At 39.3% G+C, this 16,835-nt stretch overlaps 1 protein-coding gene across 3 annotated transcripts; it reads right to left on the reverse strand.

Annotated features, from left to right (window-relative positions):
• Positions 1-41: 41 nt before the first annotated feature.
• Positions 42-16,293, reverse strand: RMP64 (ribonuclease MRP subunit p64). 3 transcript variants are annotated; one of them, XM_089512445.1, is made up of 10 exons: positions 16,096-16,141; positions 13,316-13,441; positions 12,907-13,061; positions 11,134-11,210; positions 8,879-9,010; positions 7,890-7,967; positions 5,778-6,133; positions 5,139-5,206; positions 3,273-3,526; positions 42-534 (listed from the first exon to the last, which is right to left on the reverse strand). In XM_089512445.1, exons 3-10 carry the CDS (start codon positions 12,994-12,996, stop codon positions 123-125), a joined length of 1,467 nt encoding a protein of 488 aa, XP_089368571.1. In that variant the 5' UTR covers positions 12,997-13,061; positions 13,316-13,441; positions 16,096-16,141; the 3' UTR covers positions 42-122. The 3 variants fall into 3 exon arrangements, with proteins under 3 accessions (XP_089368571.1, XP_089368570.1, XP_089368572.1); XM_089512444.1 differs by lacking the exons at positions 13,316-13,441; positions 16,096-16,141 and adding an exon at positions 16,158-16,293; XM_089512446.1 differs by lacking the exon at positions 13,316-13,441 and having other exon boundaries at positions 16,096-16,144.
• Positions 16,294-16,835: the final 542 nt, after the last annotated feature.

Raw genomic sequence — 16,835 nt, forward strand, 5'->3', positions numbered from 1 at the left:
ATATAGGTAATGAGAACATCAAAGCAAAACAAAAACAGTAGTTCAGCTTCATTTGTTCATGCAATAACAGAATACTTTATTCTGCAGAACCAAAATATATGAAGAACATGGTGAACAGAGTGTTATAAACCTATTGCTTTAAAAATGTCATCAATATCATCTGTAGTCTTAGTAATTTCCTCCTGTATATGGGCACAAGTTCTTTCTACCACAAGGGCAGAAGCATCCCCCTGAATTTGTCCTCCACCAGTTTCATTAGAACTGTTAGTAGCAGTCCATAACTGAGATGAACAATTAGACTGCTGACCAAGGGAAAGTAATAGTTCGCCCTTTGTGAAGCCAGGCGTGTCTGATGGTGCAGGTATGATGGAAGATGGTGTTATTTCTGAAACACATGTTGTTTTTCTTGAGTGTTTGCTCCACATTTGTAGATGGGAATGTGCTCTAAGCATCTGGTTGGGCTTCCTTCTGCAGCTTGGGAGTGTGAGATATTTACAGAGGGTAGCTTTAACACAACGAAGTTTTCTCTGTAGTCTGTAAGGGAGATATTATCATAGCAGTTTTTCCAAAACAAAACTCATTTATTAACTACATCGGTTTCACACAAGGCAAGAATTTGAGAGATCCTGCAAGACATTTCATCAAACATCTTTGAATCCACACACTTTATTTTTATCTGTAACATCCATACTGAGAAATCTTCCTAACTTCCACATGAACAATAAAAGACAGACAGTAAAGAATTATCCATGTGCAAAGCACATATAATTTTAAAGTACTATACAGAAAGACAAGGAGTTCCTGGCCAGAGATTCACACTGTATACGTTGCAATAATGTCACACTGTCATTGTATCTAGTTGTTACAGCAAATCTGCTGAAAAAGGTTCCTATGCTTAGCTAGACTAGTCCTTAGACAGCAGAATATATTAGGGCTGTATGCAAAGTTTTACATGATTGGTAATGTCTACTCTAGTTTGCTGGCATAGCCTCTGGATCCCGGGTCATGTTCACCATGAGGTGGCTTGTTGACAGAAACTATCTTTAGCAATACAGTACCAAGTAAAACACTGTATCTGTAAGGGCCAACAAATCACCTGCTTATTTACTACCTAGATCTACATATACAGTAACTATTACAGATATGTCTAGATTTCATATACCCCACAACATGTAGCAGGCACAGTACACTTTACACAGTACACAGTAAGATGGCCACAGCTGGAGCTGTGCCTTTGATTTCAGTTTTCCCTCACACACATCAAATATCCAGCAGGCTGCAAAAATTCCCCTTTAATAATTTATATCCCGTCTCTCCAATAGGATCGAGTGAGCATACAGATGAGAAAGAATCATCATCTTCCAAGTATCCCATTTCTGAACCTGTTATCTTGGACAATGGGTTTCTAGGATCTCCAGGCTTTCCAATGCCGGATTTGGAGACTTTTTACTCAGGAACTGGAGGAGTTCATCACACATGTGATGATGCACTCAGAAGCAACTGGTCATAAGAGACTTGGTTAGATTTAAAAATTTTAAGCAACAAGGCATCTCACTGAGATTTGGCAGGTTCCCCAAGAAGGAGAATGAGTTGTTGAGGAAAAATATGAAGACATTCTTGGAAGAGTGTGGATTAGTGCAGAAAAGCTCTTGTTTACAGATTTCCTAAAGAGCAAGCCGACCTGAAAAGGTTGAAATGTGAACATTTGTTTGGTTTAAGGATTGCTCAGGGAGACAGAACTCCTGCCCAGGAGAGAAAAATGGTCGTGAGCTCTGGGTGACTTTTGGAGCAATTGGTGCAGAGCTCGCATGTAGAGCCTGCCAAGGAAGGGCTTTGAGGGGAGGACTCTGCCTGATCAACTTGCCTCTGATCATGGATGGTTTCCAGAAATTGGGGTTCCCGCACTGTGTGGGTGCACATCTGTCTCCCACAGCTCAAGGAATGTCTCCCATTCCATGACCCTGGAGACCTGTCTATTACCAAGCGAGGAAAATGTTTGACCCTCAGAATTATAATGGAAAGTATTCTAAGAAAGAAAAGAAGATGCTCAGGAAGTATCAAGCCAAGTATGGCAACAACTGGAAAAAGATGTCAGAACTGATGGATCTAAGACAAACAAACAAGCAAGCAAGCAAAACCCGTCCAGCCTTACTCAAAATTTCATTTTAACCTATGTTTTATAGTTATTGTTTTAATTAAATTGTATTAATGTGTAATTATTGTTTCTAGAATGTACGCCTCCTGCAGGTTTTTATTTATTTTAATTAATCTGATTATTCTGTACAGTGCTGTGCAAATTTACAGCATTTTATAAAGTTTAATAATAAATAATAATAATTTATAGTAGCTCCTCAGTTCTATCTATTCACACTCCAACTTTATCAGTGTCTGCCATTTTCTGAAACATTTTGTTGTTGAAAGCTCAAAGGGTTAAGTGAAGAGCAAGGTATGTTCCCTTATAATCAACACTCAAAACAATTCACACATCTATGCCCCCCAGGAACTAAAGAAAACCTAGGTGACAGAAATATTTCAGGCCTCAGATTTTTTTAGAAGTATTACCAGTAGTTAAGTTTATTCATATCAGCTAGTGTGCCTAATGTGAGAGAAACTGGCATTTGACCTGAGTAAAAACGTCAGCGATCTCAGGTATGGGTCTCTGAATAATTTTGTGATAAGAAGTAAAGAGCTGGGAAAGGGTTCCTCAAAGATGATTTGGTTTAAAACAGACCTGCACAACTTGGCAATAGGTAAGGGTCAAAATTAAAATAGTCTAAACTTCTTCAGGCCGCAGATAATTAACTTAATTAAGTTAATTAAAATCTAATTAATATTAATTCCATCCTCCTATGCCCGGCCTCCCCTCAGAAGGCTGAGCGGAGGAAGAGCCATGAAGGATGAACACTCGCTTTTCTTCCTCCTCCACCTGGCTCTTCCCTGCGGGCTGCCAGAAATCCTTTGGTAGGCAGCAAGTAGCCCGTGCGCTTTATGTTGTGCAGGTCTGGTTTAAAGAAATGGGACAGTGAAGCAAATTGGAACATAAAATGGTTAAAGTTTTAAAGTTTTTGTTTCTGTGTTTTGTCTTTTTCTCTTTTTTTGACTTGATTTTATTGTCTTTGATATCTTGTTACCTGCCTCGATCCAATACAGGGAGAAGCAGGATATAAATAAATATTATTATTATTATTATTATTATAGTTCAAAAATTAGCAAATAAAGAGACTCAGACCTACCAGAAAATACTAGATGATGATAGTAATACTAATACAAACCTGCAACCCTGTGCTTCCACATGCTGTAGCCGCCTACTTTTCAAGAGCTTCATTCCCAGGAAGAAAGCTTCTCGTCTAAGTTTATTGTTTTTGCACCAGAGAATGGTTGATCTCAGTGCGTCCGACAGTTCTCCAAAGGAACTCGCTTCTTGAAATTTGGACACAAAAGATTTAAGATGGTGGGACTTCAGTGATTTAGGAGATGTAGACATTTCTCTCTCTTTTGATCCAGGAAGTTCCCTGATTTTGATAGTCTGCAAATGAATTAAAAGCAAATAAATTAATATAAAAAAGTACTGAAAGGTAAAATTCATCAGTGAAGAAAAGGTTAGAGTTTCTAAGGTTGGTACATAGCATCTTTGATTAGAAGAAGCCTAATTTGAAGCAGAGAAATCAAATAGGTCTATGATCATGATTTTAACTACTGGCTTGAAAATATATTTGCATCTGTCTTACATGTGGATCCTAAACACGTTAGTCAGGATCCAAAGAAAAATCTGGCTTTTTGCATGCTCACTATGGCTTTAGAATAGTGTTTGTGGAACAGCAATGATTTCTGATAACATACCCCTCCTCCCAAAAAAATCCACTAGCAGGAGTTTGTGAAGTAGTGAAGACTGACTACCTATTCAAAACCCCACTAGCAAGAATAGGTGGAACATCTGGGCCCTTCCAGATGCCACTGGCTTACAACTCCCATCATTTCTGGTCAGAAGCCCAATACTACTTGGAAAGCAAGAAGTTCCCAACCTATGATATACAGAAGCAGAATCATCAATCACTATAAGAACAGGCAGGAATGTTGGACTAGTTTAATCATTCTGTTTAATGCATGTCATTTATCTATGGAGCCCTGGTGGCTCAGTGGTTAAATGCCTGTACTGCAGCCATTCACTCGAAACCACAAGGTTGCGAGTTCAAGACCAGCAAAAGGGCCCAAGCTTGACTCAGGCTTGCATCATTCCGAGGTCGCTAAAATGAGTACCCAGATTGTTGGGAGCAAATTAGCTTACTTGCTAATTAGCTTACTTGCTGTTCACCGCTATGATCTTTGGAATAGCAGTATATAAATAAAACAAATTATTATTATTATTATTATTATTATTTATTTTTAAAATGTTTTAATTGTACTTTTTGTTTGTTTGTTTGTTTTTTAATTGCTGTGAAGCCGCTCTGAGTCCCAGTCCTGGGAAAAGAGTGGGATATAAATAAATAAATAAATAAATAAAATAGAACAATCCTTTGTACTAAAAGGAGAAACTCTGTGGCACAGCATCAACAACCTACTGTCTCTTCCTGTGACAAAGGAACGAAGTGGAATGCTTTTCCCATTTCTGACTTATATTCTGTTAGTGCCCCTCCACAATTAATAGCAGTGCGACAAAAATTAACCACACCATTTAGGGGTATAGTATACATACAAACTCAGCATATGGTCAAACCCACTCCAACATACCTAGCAGAACAACCTAGAGGCCCTCAATGTATCTTTCCAAATGACTCAGTCCTTGCTGACAGCCTAGCACCTCCCCTGCATCCTAAAGCCTCTAACTGCCTTCAAGTAGAGTTCAGAATTGCTCCCTTACTATTTATAAAGTAATTAAATACTAAGAAACAGATCGACAATCTGACCAACTATACTCAGGTACATAAAGCAGAGTCCGCAGGACAACATTTGCTCCCATATTCCCATCCCCAAAATTTTTATTGCCCTCCAAAAAGGCAAATTTCATACCTTCCCATAAACCTGTGGACACACTCTTAGCCATTTAAACATAATCCCTTCACCACCAATTTTTTGGGACCTTAAATAAAAAAATGGTATGAAATCTAATATTTGCAAGACAGAAACAAAATGGAACAAACCTCCTGTAGAGCAAGATTAGGATACTTGCATAAGGTCTTAACATCAAAGTCCAACTCCTTTCCAAGATCTAGAATGAAGAACACAGCTTTTACAGTATTTCATAAGAGGATAAGCTAGCTTGGCTACAGCCCCATGTACTTAACCAGAAACAAAATGATTCTGATATCAATGACATGCTTCTTACATTAAAAAGTATTCTTATTTAAGAAAAGTATTTGAGAAATAAGGTTGTGCCAGTCGATACCTAAATATTTGAGCACAATAGGCTAGATGTTATTTCTAAAGCAAATGCAACATTTGTGCAAAATAGTTTAACAGTTAAAAAAACCTGTGGGTGATGGCATGATGAAAACCATTTCTCCTTCCCTAGACCTTTCAGGACAGCAGCAAACACACTATTAAAAAGAAGGGGAAGTTTACACACATGCCATATGGTCATCCAGAAATCATTCACTCTGGCTGAGAACGAGAACAAAAACAGTGCCATCACTAGCTGTTTGGAAGCAAACTCCAGCAGTTCTACCTCTCTGATTGTCCAACAGCCGTTCCCCAGGATCATAGTTTTAAGAACCTGTGCCTGGATCTTATTTTCCATTTCCATTCCCTTCCACTGAATTTGAAAGGCCACTGCCTGTTACCTCGGTTAGTCCTGTTGACCAGAACTGGTTTCCCAATATCGATGGTGTTCTGGGAACTCCTCATCTTCCTTCTGACTGTTGTAGGACCTGCTGCAGTCACAAGCTGAGACTGAGATGTCTTGCTTCCAGCAAATAGTCTATTCATCCATCCACTTCCGGCCTTTTTCATTACAAATGCTCTAGGCATTTTCTTCTTAATCTCCAAATAAGGGGTTCCCAGAAATTCATTTATTTCGGAAGGAAAAGCAAATCCTTTAATATAAGGCCTTGGTTGTATCTCTGAAACTTCTCGATATAATTCAAACAGGATCTTATATAAAGAACTGAGGCTTTTCAGGACACCTCTATAGAGAAGCCTAACATACAGAGAGAAAAGGTGAAATACAGGTGATACATAATGCATTGCTGCATGATACATTTCTTGAATCTGATCGACTCTTCCACTACAACTTCCCAATTATTTTTGCTCCTGCTAGTTTGACTTCAACAATATGAATTCACCAGTCTTTCTCCTATGACCAGTGTCGGAAATTAGAAACAATTTCTAAAAGAAAAATTTTGGAGTAATAATTAAAAAAACCCTCCGTTCCTTCTTTGTGGCATAAATGCAAGAACATTTCAAAACCTGAACATCTCAACAATTGTACCGACCTAGATAAATGAGCCAGCAATTCTTTTACATGCAGTCAGTATGAGGTCCTTTACTATGATGGAGCTTATCTGGTGTTTTAAAAGTTTTTATTATAATTTTGTTGTCACACACACCTTACTACCTGAAACATGAATGCAAAAACTGGATTTTGGTAGGGCTGCAGGCTGGCAGACCAGTTGCCAAACATTTGCCTGCTTTTAAAACAGCAGCAAACACCAAAGTTTCCGCACACCCATTTCTTCTCCAGGCCTTCTGCCAGGCTGCATCCACACTGCAGAATGCAGTCTGACACAGCTTTAACAGCATTAGCTCAATGCTATGGTATTCTGGGATTTTAATTTTGTTAAGTATTTATCCTTCTCTATCACAGAGCTCTGCTGCCACAACAAACCAAATTCCAGGATTCCAAAGGATGGAGCCACGACAGTTAAAGTGTTGTCAAATTGCATTAATTCTGCAGTGTGGCAGCAGTCTCTGTCTTTCTTCTACATATTACCTTCAAAGAAATGGGCATCTTGGCCGCAGTCAAAGCAGTAAGAGACAATGGGCAATTCCTCTGCCTCCATCCATACAAGACACCATGACTGCGATTGGACACAATACTCCTATATCAACTTCCCTTTTCTGTTTATTTAAACTGTTAAATTATTTTGATCTTCCACTTTTTATTTTCCTTCTACTCTCCTTCCCTTCTGGTTCTCTTTGTTTGTAAATCAAAGGGAAGATGGTGTTATCATATCTATAGCATTGCCATAAACACTGTGAATTATATTTCAATTGCTATAAGCCTTAATTAAAATAAAATTTAATAGCACAGCAAAATCCATAATTGCCTGAAGGCAAGCAGAAGGACAAAGGAAAGTATAGGTGGAAGGAAGCTATGGCAAGGAACTACACTTTTGCCTTGATCAATACTTGAGATTTGTGGCTCTGGCAGTTTTAGTTGTCTGAAATAAAAGGGTTAGATTAGTTACTGGAAAAATCTCTTACCTAGGAATATGTCACGGTTATCACTATAATTAAATCAGTTAGTTTTATGGAAATTGTAAGCACAGAATAGCGACTTAGATCCCACCAATTCTAGCAGGGAAGAGATAGAATCTCAACTTGCATCCCTGTATGTTGCTATCAGATGAAATCCAACATCGCATGAGTAAATGACTTGCCACTTGTGGAAAGGGACATTCTCTTCTCTTGCAGCTTCTCATGGACTCCCACCAAAAAAACTGTTCCAAAGGGTACCCCTAACCTGCAGAACATTTTAAGGTCATGTAGGGGATTGCACAGGGGAAGAAAACACACCCTTTGCTGTTCCACTCATGGTAACCATTCTGTCAGTGAGAGGGTTCATTGGATACTACCTGCGATTATCAGAACACATGTTAAGCAGATACTTTACTGGAGAAATGTAAAAGTACAAGGAGAAATAAGTCTATCAATTTTTTTTAAAGTATACGTACCAGAGTCGGCTCAGCAATCCTGAAACCAGGGTATTCAGCAGTATATACTCTTGCAAACACAGATGCTTAACAAACAAACTGAGGAAGAAGTTAAGACTGAACCACAATTGATTGAAGAGAGAACAAACAAAAATTAAATACTAATTGTTTTAACACAGACTGAAGTTCAGTGAGCAGACAGCTTTAAGACAAGCCTAAGGGTAAGATCTGAGAATTTCATGGCATATAAATAAAATCTATATAAATAAAAATGTAAATGTTCGTTTGTTCAAAATCTTAAATCTCCAGAAGTTCTTCACCAATTGCTTTTGAAATTTTGACACAATGTTCCGTACGAATACACGCATGTTTGTATATACCTAATATGTTTTTATATATAGATGTCACACGTAAAAATATGTGTTTTTTGGGAAAAACAGCACCATCTGTTGGACATAACAGCAACACACCTCAACAGATATGCCATTTCAATTTAAGAGATTGCAATTCCTGATTCGATTGGCGTTTGCAATCCCCATCAACAAAGCTTGGGGCTAATCTTTAGAATTGTGCAGTTTACATCTAGACATGGACAATTATATGTTGCATGTTGCAGAGTCGACAAACCAGAAAATCTCTATATCTACACAGCCAATGGAACAACAAAAAATATTGTATACCCACAAGCATTGTGACATTAAATATTTTAGAAATGTGCGCTTTCTCTTTTCTTTCTTTTCCATTTAACCAGACTGATCCACAGCAACACGTAGCCGGGTAAGGCTAGTCTTAAATAAAATAAGTGTCACATTTGCACTGCAGAAATAATCCAGTTTGACACCACTTTAACTGCCATGACTCACTGCTATGGAATTCTGGGGACTATAGTTGGCAAAGCTCTGATGCCACAACAAACCTAGGGTTACCATATATCAGAAACATTTAAAGAAACAAATGAGAACTGCAAATGTTTCTAAACCATATGCCATATGCTTGCCTTAGAAGGATACAGAAAAGCTGTGCAACAGCATTCAAGTAAACGCAGAACAAGCTTGCAACCACCCAATATCTTCACCATGACCACTTCCATCACAGGTTGGCTAGGAACCAAAGATTCTGTAGGATTTTCTGATATCTGATTCCTATTTCAAAATATAAAAATATAAGAAGCAGAATGTTTGTATCTGTGCTTGGATCTTCCAGCATTCGGCTTCCAGCATAGTACAGGACCTGTAATAACTAACTGATATGCAGAATCCTTTGACATGAACTGTTCTTGTAATAAAAAAGAATAATGATCTTGCTCTATGTTAACTTAAGTTTGCCCAAAATTTTTGCAACCATATTGGCCTTTATTCCTTTTTAAACCTTCTTTTCAAACATGCTTAAATCTTACAGCTTGGTACACATGGTTGATGTACTGAAGAAACAAAAGGACAAGGCAGAAATAATACTTTTGCTTGGACTGACTTCCATTAATGCAAGATTTTGAATTACATTTTATTATTTACTATAGTTTGAAAACTTCCTCCATCTCACACCAAGAGTGGGCTACTGTGGGAGAAGTAAGGGCCATTTGTTAAAATCTGTATATCCTTGGAGGGCCAGCCTTGTGCATCACTAAAACACCACAAGTGATGTTGTGACACTTCTAGTTTCTTTTCAGGAGGTCAGTCTTTTGTGGAGAAGGGTTAGTGTTGTGGGAAGGTAAGGCAAGGAAACCAGTGACTTCTGTTGGTTTGCGGCTGTTATTTTGGAAAAGTCGCCTAAAATGGGCAGTCTGGCATCTTGGGGGTTGCAAAACTGGAAATGGGGAATTGTGTGACGGGGTGTCACTGCCAAATCTCTCAAACTCCTTTACACTGTGTGCTATCCTTGCCACCAATTAGGTGATGGCTTGGCAACTACCTCACTAGTTGCCACCAGTTATGTAGAAACCACTACTATCTCACTAGTTGAAGTGTCACCAAACAATAAAAATATCTTTTTCCTTTTGGTAGTGTATTAATTATGTTTAATAGTGCAGATGATGTTATCTGTAAGCACACTTCAGGCAACTATCGTACATACTCGACTATAAGTCGACCTCATGCACAAGTCAAGGGCAGGTTTTAGGGCCAAAATTATGGATTTTGGTATGACTGGGGAGAGGTCGATGATAAAACTTAGGGGCATCTAAAAGAACTTACAACATCCCAGCATGCATAACTATATGTTCTCACACTAAAGACTGAATGGATAAGAGAGTGGAGGAAGGTCAGTGCTTCCAGTACAGATTACCATATATAAACATGTACAAGTCGATACCATGTATAAATTGAGGGTAGGTTTTGGGGACAAAATTTTGGATTTTGATATGATAAGTCATGGGTACAACTTAGAGGCATGTAACAAACGTTCCCTTATAGTCTTAGTTCCCACAGAACCTGTATCTAGCCTCTGTATCTCTTAAACCTCCTGGTTATCTGTTACACCACCAGCCACTTTAACTGAACTTCCACAGTTTCCTAATATTTATTTCATCAATTCTCCAGATGACTTCAATAATCTTCACTGCTTCCTAGCCATGTATATATCCCACAGGATATTAACCCATACACTTTAACTTCAGTCATCTAGGCCCTTACTTAGGTAACTAAACCCCTTCTAACTGCACCTCACAGCAGTCTCCCTCGGCTGCTAACCCCTCAGGGTTCAATGACACACACTCCCCTAATACACGGCTCTGCCTCTCTATTTATTCCTGGGAGCAGTCCCATCCTTTCCTAGCTTCATTCCTATTGGCTGTTCTCAACTTTCTAAACTGCCTGTTCTCTTCACAGTATGCAGCATGTTGGCCACATTTTCTCCACCCCATCTTACATTAACACAGGTTATTCCAATGAAATACACCACTGACAAAAAATGAATTTCAGTTGCTTCAAGTCCTATGAACTCCAGCAAAAATAAAATTACCTGAAAATGCTTAACCTAACAAAGGCCCAAAACACACTACAGAAATAATCCAGTTTGAGACCGCTTTAGCTGCCCTGGCTCAGTGATAGGGAATCCTGGGAATTGTAGTTTATTGTTGCAGAGAAGGCTCAATGCTCAATGTCTCACAAAAGTGCAGTTCCCAGGATTTCGTAGCATTGATCCAGGTTAGTTAAAGAGATCTCAAACGGGATTATTTCTGCAGTGTGTTTTGGACCAAACTCAACAAAGTAAAGATGTAAAATATAAACTCATATAAACATGGTTGGATATGCTAGTTTATGCTACTTACATGGGCTCCAATTGAATAAGATCTTGAATTGGCTTCTCCAGATTCATTAGATTTAAACGCTTCAAGCATTGTTGCACCTGGAAGGAAGGGGAATACATCAACCAATTAGATGAAAACTTAAACTTCTCATCTACACACATTTCAGTTCACTAAACTGTAATCCATAATATGCATGCATAAAATGATGCAAGTGTGACATCTTTCTACCCTACAGCAAGACAATTACTTTAAGTCAAATGAATAATCAACCACTAAATACTCATTTCTGTGAAAGCAATAGGGATGAAAACAGGAAATATTAATTATCATGGCACCTCCTGTGGGATTCCCCTTCATATTTCAAGAAGATCAGGGAGGCTGCTGCTGCTGTTTGGATTTTACACAAAGGTGATTGGATGCTAACAACCAGCATTTATGTATAGATCTCTTTAAAAACATTTCCTGTTCAATAGACATCTCTTAATTTTTTTCCTGCAGTCACTGAGGTACAAATGAAAGCCTTCCAATGACAAAATGAAAATTACAGCTCAAACTCCTTAAGTCTTGAAAATATCCCTGACTACAGTTCCTAAATACCGTAAATGCACCCAATCCCATCTGATCTTGGAAGCTAAGTAGAGTCAGCTCTGGTAGTTACTTGGATGACAGACCACCAATGAATACCAGGTACTCTAGGCTATATTTCTGAGGAAAGAACTGACAATACCATCTCTGAATATTCCTTGCCTTAAAAAACCCTATGAAATACATGGGGTTGTCATAAGTCAACAGGCAACTTGAAGGTACATACAGAGAGATAGTACTTGCAGTAACACAAGTGATGTGCTTCAAACACATTAAAATGCATTTAAAAGCTAATTATTACTACTGCTTCTATTCAAAGTTATTAGGAACTTGGACTACAATCTTAAACATACTTCCTCAATCATAGTTTCTAAAAAAATAAAAACCAGGCATACTTTCAAATAAATTAAGTGCTGGCTGTGACCTATATAGCCCTGTATGGCTTAGGTCTGGGCTATCCAACAGCAGCCATTCCATCAGACTAAGAAACCTTACTGGTAGGATTGGTGGATACCCAATTTTGGTCTTCTCAGCGGCCTCTAGCTTCTGGAGCTCCATCCTTAGGGAGGCTCTTTGCAATCTTTGTGTTGGCAGGAGGAGACTTGTTTATTCCAATAGATTTATGGAACTGAAGGTGTTTGAGGAAAAGGCTTTTAAGAAGGTGCTGTATTGTTTTGAACTGTCCTATTTTTAACCACTTACTTTGTAAGCCACCTTGGGTCATAATCTTAGAAAAATGCATGGTATAAATAAAGATAAAGATGATTGTGATAATGTATGTAGATTTCAGGTGGCAATGTGACAGGCTATTTGTACATTAATTTCTATGGAATCATGAAAATAAATTCTTCACATACAGATACACTGAAATGAGTTTTGCATAATAAACATATATATTTTTCTTGAAATACAACATTGTAAGTTAATGGAAAATTTCAGAAACATATTAAGAAAAATATCAGTTTCTCTTCTGCAAACACAAATATTAATCTACAAAATTTACTTTTTTTCCAGACGAGACAATGAGGAATATCCAGAGCTTTTTCTCCAAAAACTAAAAACAAGCTTCAAGTTCTTAAATTTAGGAGAATAAAATTAGATTCTGCACAGTGCTGAGTGTTCATTTGTAATTTGTTATCATTTCCCAAACTGATGACTAGTTTCAAATAGATAAGACAATGTCCAAGTATGTTTCCAGGTTCTCCTGACCTGTTTGAGCGACTGATATGGCTTATGACGACTCATCTGGTGGTGGAAATGATAGATGATAGAACGCAGGAGGCACTGTTCTGCAACCATTGCTTTATTTTTTAAAATGTTGTTAACAGCACGACACTCCTTCCTAACTACAGCAAGGCACCTCACTGGAAAAGATAAAGAGACATTTATCTGACATTGCAAGAATTTGTTCAACACATCAACACAAGAAGTATGCTTTGAAGCACTTTAGCAGATATCTAAATAAGTCCACAAAAGTTATCAGTCAGCAAAATGTTTGACTAGCCAGCTAGAACTTAGCAGAGAATGGATGGAGAGCTACATTACTCCTCTAACATTACTCTGCCAGGCAGAGACATAGCACTCCATCCCTTGTCTGGCAATCTGCTTACTTACCTACCTGTATTTCCTTCAGGAGCTGCCAGAAATAGCTTTCCTCAGTGTAGTGCATTACAACTTCCATCATTGAATTCCTGACCACTGACTGGAGCTGATGAAGATTGCAGTCTATAACATCTGAACAGAACTACATTGGGAAAGAGTACCTTAAATACAAGGCTACCCTATGTTCCTTTCTGGCTTCCCAAGAAATGACTACGGTAGGTTAACTCCTAGAAACTGAAATACATTTGAAAACCAGTACTGTTTTCTCAGCACCATCCTTAAACTTTGTAATCTTCAACCCAAAATGCATTCAAAAATATTATTTAATCTGGCATGGGGATGAAACATTTTGTTTGTCTGATATACAATTACCAAAAGCCTCATCCAACAAAGCCACTAGTAAGGGATGATGGGAGTTGTAATCCAAGCCATCTGCAAGGTGAAATTGTACCCACAATCTAAGTATCCACAGACTGTGTCTAAAAAGATGAATACATTTGGAGCATCAAAAGTTTCTCACTCTGGTTTTTTTTTAGGAATTAGGGTGTGATTTATCTTGTTAAAACTGAAGGATATGTAGCTGCAACAGGGGACTGATGAAGGGTAGCCTGTGGGCTGGGACTTCAACCATGGCAAAACAATTTTTTTCTTCTTAAATTTGGACCAAATTTGGACATTTTACCTCTACACCACCAAAATATTCCTGATGCAAAAACATGGAGACTTCTTGAGGAATCCATTGTTCTCTGCCTACAAAAAGGCCTGTGGCCTCACTGGAATAGAGACATATATTGCCGCATGGCCAGAGGGAGGAGGAGCCTGCCTGCAAAGATACCCCCCCCCCCCCAGCATAACATATTTACTAAAGGCTGAAATAATGAGCCTGTACAGGCAGGCCAAAATAAAGCTGCTTCAGATCACTTTGCAGGTATGCTGTTTAAATAATGCATGCGTCATAAGAGGCAAGAAGTCACACCAAAGCCACGCTCCAGTCCGAAGGACTGGAACGCAGCTTTGGTGCAGCTTCAGGCCTCTTAAGATGCATGTGTCAACCAAAGCATCCATGGCTATCCAGCCTCTGTTTAAAGACCTCTAAGGAAGGAGTCTCCACTACACTCCAAGGGAGTGTGTTCCACTGTCTAACAGCTCTTACTGTCAGGAAGTTCCTCCTAATGTTGAGGTGGAATCTATTCCTGGAGCTTTCAACCAATTGTTGAAAATAGCCTGCACCTAGGCTAGAAAGAGAGTGATGGGCTATCCCATTTGGCTCTGGGATAAGGGCAGTACCTGTCACCCTGCACAGCAGTCTTCTGATATGTCTTGTATGGAGGCTGTTCTGCTTTCAGACCAAAACAGGCTTCCCACTCCTGCTATGTGTCTTCTTATGTAAGAAGAAGCCCCACTGAAAACAGTGAACCTTACTCCTGAGCAAGCATGGCATTTATCACACTCACAGAAGAAGACACACATTTGCAAGAACATAAGTACAACATTCCACAGCCTAGATTATACATGTATTTTCAGTAGCTGTTGACTGTTACCACAAATGATGATTTACATGTGTGTATAAGCCATCACAGACCTAATATACCACAGGCAGAACTTATATATTCGTTCTAGACCATTGTTTATGAGTACATTTCCTGTGTGAATTGGCTCCAAATGATACATAATGAAAATGGTTATACGTATCATTTTGTAAGGACTATGGATGCATCTACGCTGTAGAAATACAGTGGTCCCTCCACATTCACTAGGATTAGAGGTGAAGGACCTCCATGAACGTGGAAAAAACACAAATAGAAAAACGCTATCCTTTTTATAGATTTTTATGGTTTTTTTGGACTATGTGGCCATGTTCTAAAAAAACATAGCCCAAAAACCCACAAAAATCTATGGATGCCGGCCATCAAAGCCTTTGACTTCACACTATCCTTTTTACTTACGAGACTAACTCTATAGGGATCTCCAAGTCCTCCAGTGCAACTCTATGGTCAACACTGGCCAGAAGCTGACCACAGAATCAAGCTGGAGGAACTACAAATGCCTAGAGAAGTGTTTTCTCTAGGAACTTCTAGTTCTCCAGCGCAACTCAATGGCCAATTTCTGGTAGAGTTGCGCTAGAGGGCCTGGATTCATAGAGAGAACGTATTCATCAAAGCCACAAATAAATCCGTGAAAGTCAAAGCCTCAAATGCGGAGGACAACTGCAGTGTGTTTGACACTGCTTTAAAGGCTGTGACTCCATCCTATGGAATTCTGGGTAGTATCAGAGAGCGATTCCACAGCTTTGAGCCACATGTTAAAGTGGTATTGAACTGTTTTATTTCCGCAGGGTGTAGAAATGCACCCCTAAAAAGCCAATGTGAGGTAGCGGTTTCAGAGTTGGGACTATGGCTCAGGAGACCAGGGTTTGAATCCTGGTTCGGCCATGCAAAGCCACTGGGTGACCTTGGGCAAGTCACACTCTCTCAGCCTCAGTGGAAGGCAGTGGCAAAGCCCCTCCGAAGAAACTTGCTGAGAAAACCCCTTGATAGGGCGGGAAATGACCTGAATAATAATAACTTTATTTATATCCCTGGGAATTATAGCTTATTATGGCACTAGAGCTGTCTCTCACACAGAAGGTCTAAATGTCTCACAAAACTACAGTTCCCAGAATTCCCTAGCATTGAGCCAGGACGGCTAAAGCTGTCTCAAACTGGGCTATTATTTCTGCAGTGTGTTTTGGAGCAAATAAACCCAGAGGCCCTTGTTCCACGTGCGAAGGCGAAAGAGGCAAGGATCTGTGCCTACAATCCCATCGTTCAGGCCAAATAAAGCCCTTAGCGCTGCCTCTGCTTCGGTTCCCCTTTTACCCGAGGAATGTTGAGCCGGCACGGCCACCGTAGTAATACAGCCCGGCCATGGAACTTCCAAACGGTTCCAGACTTTCTCGCCTTCTCCGGTCGCCCCCATTTTGTTTCGCAGGAGGTTCTGGATTGTACCAAGTCAAAGGAAAAGCGGGGGGGGGAGATGACCGAAGGACTCAACCAAATTTCCAAAGCCGCAGGGGAGCCCACAGTTACTACATTCGTATAGTGCCGCTATTCCACTTTGTCTGCTCCGGCTGCCTCCCGTTGCATTGTGGGATTTGCAGTTTAAGGGGGAGGCGTTTAGAATCCTCAGCCAGAGAGCTTTTAGGCCTCGCTGAACTACAAACTCCAAGATGCAACAGGAGGCAGTTAAAGTGGAATAGCAGCACTATAAAAGGGCAGTCAAGCAGTGGTCCCCAAACTGTGTGCCCTTTAAGAGAACTATCTGCTCTATTTATTGAATGTTAACATGAATTCATATGTATTATTTAATTGTTTATGTAGAATGTACGCCGTACGCAGATTTATCTATTTTATGTACAGCGCTGTGTAAATTTACAGCTCTGTATAAATAAAGCTTAATAATAATAATAATAATAATAATAATAATTTTGGACTTCAGCTCCCAGAAGCCTCAGCCATGTCAGCCAATACTCTGGAATTCTGGGAGCTGAAGTCCAA

Source organism: Sceloporus occidentalis, unplaced genomic scaffold (genome assembly GCF_023333645.1).
Source record: "Sceloporus occidentalis isolate IW3139 unplaced genomic scaffold, rSceOcc1.0.p SCAF_2, whole genome shotgun sequence".
In the NCBI taxonomy this organism is placed as follows: Eukaryota; Metazoa; Chordata; class Lepidosauria; order Squamata; family Phrynosomatidae; genus Sceloporus; species Sceloporus occidentalis.

Coding starts and splice junctions, on each gene's coding strand:
- RMP64 (XM_089512444.1), bottom strand. CDS start 16,257: ATGGGGGCGACCGGAGAAGGCGAGAAAGTCTGGAACCGTTTGGAAGTT. Junction 13,062..16,157: donor GCCGGCTCAACATTCCTCGG/GTAAAAGGGGAA, acceptor TATCTTTTCCAG/TGAGGTGCCTTGCTGTAGTT. Junction 11,211..12,906: donor CATATCAGTCGCTCAAACAG/GTCAGGAGAACC, acceptor CCTTCCTTCCAG/GTGCAACAATGCTTGAAGCG.